Below are 6,906 nucleotides of genomic sequence, written 5' to 3'. Positions count from 1 at the left end.
TGGTTAGCAGTAATTAGCCAGTCAGCTAGCTATAAAAATAATACAGCGTTTTACACTTTTCTTCACTTTTTCAAGCACTTGTGTTGCTCAGTAATTACATTTAAGGGACACATTTTATTAAATAAACTATGATTTGCCTTGGCTGAGTAAATACCAAGTTAGACAGCTAGCTTAGTTAGCTACTGCTTATCTGCCAACTATCTTTCCGCTAGCTACCAAGATGGTTAGAGACTCACTAGTGGGATTTTATAAATGTTTGTGAATTCAGCTATGTAACATTACAGGTCATTTAGCAGACACTCTTATCCAGAGTGACTTACATTGAACTAAGTACAGGGACAGTCCCCCTCGAGCAACTCAGGGTTAAGTACCTTGCTCAGGGGTACACTGGTGACAGCCTGGTATTGAACTCACAACCTTCTAGCGTTTGTTTGGAAGGCGTACTACTAGACACCATCACCACCCTTACAAAACAAAACTGTCCCTACTTACCATGTCCCCAGTGTTTCCCTACTTCCCTACTGACAGATAACCCTACTAGGAATCGAATTGAATACTAAACAGCAAACCAGAAATTAACTAGTCGTTTGTATACGTTGTTTTTATACGAGATTGCGGCGCAGCAAATTGGTTTTGCTTACTGCGAGGCACACTTGAGCAGAGATGTTGAGAGAGCAAGAGAGACACAGAGAGCATGTCGGAGCAGGGAATTAGAGAGCAAATGAGTCAAGCTGAGAGGATAATAGCAAACACACACATGCATTTATTGAGCACAGAATAGATCTTTGTTTGTTCACATTAAATGAATAAATCGCACACTCTGCACACCCCTCTCTGGGAACCATCACCTTATCGTGGTGGAGAGGTTTGTGTGTCCCTATGAACCTGAGAGCTGTGTTGTCTGGAGCCTAGTGCCCCTGGTAGGGGCTCCCAAGGCAAATTGGTCTCAGGTGAGGGGCCAGACTAAGAATGGTTCAAAAACGACTTCATGAAAGAAAGGGAAAGGAAAGGAGAGACCCTGCCCGGAGGAAGCCCAGGGCCCCCGTCTGGAGCCAGGCCCAGAGGGAGGGCCCGACAGCGAGCGCCTGGTGGCCGGGTTTGCCACGGAGCCCGGTTGGGCACAGCCCGAAGAAGCTACGTGGTGCCTCCCATCCATCCATCCTGTGGGCCCACCACTCATGGGAAAAACCGCTGGGGTTGGGTGCGCTGTCACATGGGTGGCAGTGATGGTCAGGGACCTCGACGGACCAGACCCGGGCAGCAGAGGCTGGCTCTGGGGACGTGGAACGTCACCTCTCTGTGGGGGAAGGAGCCGGAACTAGTGCGGGAGGTGGAGCGCTACCAGTTGGATCTGGTGGGGCTTACCTCCACGCACAGTCTTGGCTCTGGAACCGTACTCCTGGATAGGGGTTGGACTCTATTCTTCTCCGGAGTTGCCCAAGGTGTGAGGCGTCGGGCCGGGGTGGGGATACTCACTAGCCCCCGGCTGAGCGCCGCTACGTTGGAGTTTATCCCGGTGGACGAGAGGGTCGCCTCCCTACGCCTTCGGGTTGTGGGGGGGAAAACTCTGACTGTTGTTTGTGCCTATGCCCCAAACCGCAGTTCTGAGTATTCGGCCTTCTTGGAGACCCTGAATGGAGCCCTGCAGGGGGCTCCAGTAGGGGACTCCGTAGTCTTGCTGGGAGACTTCAACGCACACGTGGGAAATGATGGAGACACCTGGAGGCGTGATTGGGAGGAAGGGCCTCCCTGATCTAAACCCGAATGGTCGTTTGTTGTTGGACTTCTGTGCTAGCCATGGAATGGCCATAACAAACACCATGTTCGAACATAAGGATGCTCATAAGTGCACGTGGTACCAGAGCACCCTAGGCCAAAGGTCAATGATCGATTTCGTAATCGTATCATCTGATCTGAGGCCGCATGTTTTGGACACTCGGGTGAAGAGAGGGGCGGAGCTGTCGACTGATCACCATCTGGTGGTGAGTTGGATCAAGGGGTGGGGGAAGACTCTGGACAGACCTGGTGAACCCAAACGGGTAGTGCGGGTGAACTGGGAACGTCTGGAGGAAGCCCCTGTCCTGGGGATCTTTAACTCACACCTCCGGCGGAGCTTTTCTGCCATCCCTGTGGAGGTTGGGGGCATTGAACCTGAGTGGGCGATGTTCAAAACCTCTATTGCTGAAGCTGCGGTGATGAGCTGTGGTCTCAAGGTCCTTAGGTGCCTCAAGGGGCGGTAACCCTCGAACACCGTGGTGGACCCCGGTGGTCAGGGAAGCCGTCCGACTGAAGAAGGAGTCCTTCCGGGTTATGTTATCCGGGAGGACTCCGGAAACAGTTGCAGGGTATCGAAGGACTAGAAGGGCGGCAGCTTCTGCCGTGTCAGAGGCAAAGCAGCGGGTGTGGGAGAAGTTCGGAGAAGCTATGGAGAAGGACTTTCGGTCGGCACCAAGGTGCTTCTGGAAAACCATCCGGCACCTCAGGAGGGGGAAGCGAGGAACCATCCAAGCTGTGTACAGCAAGGGTGGGACCCTGCTGACTTCAACTGAGAAGGTTATTGGCCGGTGGAAGGAGCACTTTGAGGAACTCCTGAATCCGACTAACACGCCCTCTATGGTTGAGGCAGAGCTGGAAGCTGATGGGGGATCATCGTCAATTTCCCTGATGGAAGTCACTGAGGTAGTCAAACAACTCCACAGTGGCAAAGCCGCAGGGGTTGATGAGATCCGTCCAGAAATGCTGAAGGCTTTGGGTGTTGAGGGGCTGTCTTGGTTGACACGCCTCGTCAACATTGCGTGGAAGTCTGGGACAGTGCCTAGGGGTTGGCAGACCGGGGTGGTGGTTCCCCTATTTAAAAAGGGGGACCAGAGAGTGTGTGCCAACTACAGGGGTATCACACTTCTCAGCCTCCCTGGTAAAGTCTACTCCAAGGTACTGGAAAGGAGGGTTCGGCCGGTAGTCGAACCTCTGATTGAAGAGGAACAATGCGGATTCCGTCCTGGTCGTGGAACAACGGACCAACTCTTCACTCTCGCAAGGATCCTGGAGGGGGCCTGGGAGTACGCCCATCCGGTCTACATGTGTTTTGTGGATCTGGAGAAGGCGTATGACCGGGTCCCCCGGGTGATACTGTGGGAGGTGCTGCGGGAGTATGGGGTGAGGGGGTCACTTTTGAGGGCCATCCAATCCCTGTACGCCCAAAGCGAGAGTTGTGTCCGGATACTCGGCAGTAAGTCGGACTCGTTTCCCTTGAATGTTGGCCTCCGCCAGGGCTGCGCTTTATCACCAATCCTGTTCGTGATTTTCATGGATAGGATATCGAGGCGTAGTCGTGGAGGAGAGGGGTTGCAGTTCGGTGACCTGAGGATCTCATCGCTGCTCTTTGCAGATGATGTGGTCCTTATGGCATCATCGGTCTGTGACCTTCAACAGTCACTGGATCGGTTCGCAGCCGAGTGTGAAGCGGTTGGGATGAGGATCAGCACCTCCAAATCTGAGGCCATGGCTCTCAGCAGGAAACCGGTGGATTGCCTACTCCGGGTAGGGAATGAGCCATTACCCCAAGTGAAGGAGTTCAAGTACCTCGGGGTCTTGTTCGCGAGTGAGGGGACAATGGAGCGAGAGATTGGCCGGAGAATCGGAGCAGCGGGGGCGGTATTACAGTCACTTTACCGCACCGTTGTGACGAAAAGAGAGCTGAGCCAGAAGGCAAAGCTCTCAATCTACCGGTCGATCTTCGTTCCTACCCTCACCTATGGTCATGAAGGCTGGGTCATGACCGAAAGAACGAGATCACGGGTACAAGCGGCCGAAATGGGTTTTCTCAGACGGGTGGCTGGCGTCTCCCTTAGAGATAGGGTGAGAAGCTCAGCCATCCGTGAGAGACTCGGAGTAGAGCCGCTGCTCCTTTACGTTGAAAGGAGCCAGTTGAGGTGGTTCGGGCATCTAGTAAGGATGCCACCTGGGCGCCTCCCTAGGGAGGTGTTCCAGGCACGTCCAGCTGGGAGGAGACCCCGGGGAAGACCCAGGACTCGGTGGAGAGATTATATCTCCTCACTGGCCTGGGAACGCCTCAGGATCCCCCAGTCGGAGCTGGAGGATGTGGCCCGGAGAAGGGAAGATTGGGGTTCCTTACTGGAGCTGCTGCCCCCGCGACCCGATCCCGGATAAGCGGTAGACGATGGATGGATGGATGGACTCTGCACTGTGTGCGATGTCACGGAGCTCTCCCGAGTCAAGCTTTACCTAGTTTTCCTTTCTTTGCCTTTTTTTTTACAAAGTTGACAGAGATACACACAATAATTCCAAAGTACCTGTACCGTTCTGTACCTGTGCACATGGTTATAAATAAATCTAATCTTACTCTTTGCATAACAATTTGCAAAAATGGATGCTTAGTATTGAAGCACTAATTTAACAGCATATGTCCCTCCTGTGTTCTTTAATCTCCACCTTCCTTCTTAAATCCAATGAGCTTTGCAAGTGTGTTTCAGCCACTTGCATATAGAGAACGGTGCACTCTGGGTGTGTCAAAGTCCAGTCCCAGGAGAACTGACCATCTGAATCAGTCTGAAGCTCAGAGCCAAGAAACCAGTCCCCAACAGGTCCCCCAGAGCTGTGAGGTAGGGGATGGAAAAGTTGTCTGGATCCAGTCCCCTACGCCACAGCCAGCGCACCATCAGACTGGCCACGTAAAGCAAAATCACCACCTGGATAATGACAGTGGATGGATATGTTTCAAATGAGAGTATCTGGTGTAAAACACACTCTCGCCTGAGTTTTTCCTGGCGGTACGAGAAAAAAAAACCTTTATCCGACCATTATCTGACCTGAAGCAGAGCTGCACACAGGTAGTAGATGATGAAGCTGGGCGTCAGGGCAGTATGGCCTCCCTGCAGGAGGTGGATGGTGTACAGGAAGAGGAGGTGACCCGGGACTACCAGAAGGACCAGGACTCTGGCCGATTTGGAGTTCACATCTAGATAAACATAGAAACAGAAGTAACAAGCTGTGTGTACTAGTGTGTCCAGTTTATTTTCAAATAACTTGTGTTTAACTTGGTGATTATTGCTTGATTCATCGTGTGTGGTAAAGGGCTACACTGCGCCTGTACTTTGCACCTTTAAACAGTGTGTTGTCTCTGTCTAACCTGAGGAGCAAAGGGTAGCACAGGGTCCGGGACAGTTCTCACTCATTACAGGCGGAAGTGCTCCAGGAACACTCCAGTAGTGCAGGTAGGTGGACATCCTGCTGGCCTGGATGGCCACCAGATTTCCCCCCACACCTGCATGGACATGGACAAGTGTAACACTGATCAATAACATACAAAATATAGGAATACAACAATAAAAAATCCAACATTGGACTGAACATGGCCGCGTTGAAAGTGGAGACGTTTTGTTGTCCGAGACAAAAAACGAAATAACATTTTGCTTTTACAATATGTTTTAATATTTGCCGATGTGTCATCTTACAGCCACAAGAGAGGCCGAGCGGTCACTGTACACTATCGGAGTAAACACTCAGGGAGAAATGATTCACTGTCCAAACAGTCATGCTGTCATGCATGAAATCTATTCAGCGGTTATCCCTAAGTCCCAGATAACTTCTTCTTTCTTTTCTTTTGTTATCCCTAAAGGCTTGGAAAAGGCAGCATGGATGTTGTGCCATATTCTTTGTAACACTGCTCTCCCCTCAGGCTCGTTTCATTAATAAGAGCAGAACAAAACCTCTTGGCTTGCAGCGCTTTGAAGCACATGGATCATTTAGAGTGTTTCTGCCAGTGGTGGAATGTAACTTATTAGTAAGTCTTGTACTGAAGTACAAATTTGAAGTACTTGTACTTTGCTTTGTTATTCCCTTTTTCTGCTACTTTGTACTTCTACACCAGAATATTTAAGAGGGAAATATTGTACTTTTTACTGCACTACATTTATCTGATAGCTGATAAACATTGTACATAAAAAACATATGATACTCTTATATTGATGCGATACTATAATCTACCCAGTAGTATATATGTATGTAAGATTGGCGCCACATTGACAAACTACAACACGCAAATGCAACATGTATTCGTTAGTGATAAGAACAACATATTAGAACATACTATAATAATATAACACTATGTGATCATTTAAGTACAATTTGCTGCAGTAATGCTGGACTTTTACTTGTTAGAGTATTTTTACACTGTGGAGTTTTACTTTTACTTAAGTAAAGGATCTGAATACTTCTTCCGCCACTGGTTTTTGGTCCACAGGGCAAGAGGGAAGAGCGCTGAATTGGAATGCAAATGCACTTCCTGTACTGGGGTTGGCAATACATGCAGGATTTGGTCTTTGGTAGCACTGAGGCTGGTAGAGATGCTACGCTAACGGGAGCCAGTGAATGCACAGTTGGCATTCTGATCAGGCTTGTGGTTCATGTAAAGACCATTGTAATGCCTCTCTACTTAGTATGCTGCTTTGTGGGCAGCAACCCTCTGTGTGGCCCTCCAGGCCTCTCTGAGAGTCCTTTGACTGCTCGACTTCAGCAGCACTTTACCACCTCATGATTTATTAATAGCTCAACTGTGAGGCCTTTTTAAATAATAATATTGGGATTAGCTTGTTGACATTGTTGATAATAAAAGCTAATTATGAAGCTTGAATGTCATTCTTCAAAAGATTAGCACTGTTGAAACACCACAACCCCAAGTCCCAGCTCTGCTCGCTCCTTCAGGAATGTCAGGGCTCATTTTTTTGCTTAAAGCATGTGAAGGAAATTTCACAAATTGTTTCCGCTTCAATTAAGGGGATTACATCCACAATAATATTTATTTTAGGCAAAGTTATCATCTTAGTTTCATCAACCAAGGCCTCTGAAATTAGGATCCTGTCAACTGAGCACTGAAGAACGTGCAAT

General features: G+C 49.3%; 1 protein-coding gene across 2 annotated transcripts in view; it reads right to left on the bottom strand.

Annotated features, from left to right (window-relative positions):
• Nucleotides 1-4,455: 4,455 nt before the first annotated feature.
• Nucleotides 4,456-6,906, bottom strand: part of LOC115008256 (solute carrier family 41 member 1-like) — a 19,488-nt gene continuing 17,037 nt past the window's right edge. For both annotated transcript variants that reach the window (XM_029431736.1, XM_029431735.1), the window contains exons 8-11: nt 5,501-5,521; nt 5,150-5,284; nt 4,830-4,978; nt 4,456-4,709 (exon numbers count right to left, since the gene is read on the bottom strand). In XM_029431736.1, the coding sequence (XP_029287596.1) occupies nt 4,530-4,709; nt 4,830-4,978; nt 5,150-5,284; nt 5,501-5,521 (485 nt within the window). In that variant the 3' untranslated portion in view covers nt 4,456-4,529. The remainder of the gene's footprint in view (nt 4,710-4,829; nt 4,979-5,149; nt 5,285-5,500; nt 5,522-6,906) is intronic.

Source organism: Cottoperca gobio, chromosome 5 (genome assembly GCF_900634415.1).
Source record: "Cottoperca gobio chromosome 5, fCotGob3.1, whole genome shotgun sequence".
In the NCBI taxonomy this organism is placed as follows: Eukaryota; Metazoa; Chordata; class Actinopteri; order Perciformes; family Bovichtidae; genus Cottoperca; species Cottoperca gobio.
Note: the sequence above shows the minus strand (reverse complement) of the source record. Positions and strands in the feature narration are given on the sequence as shown.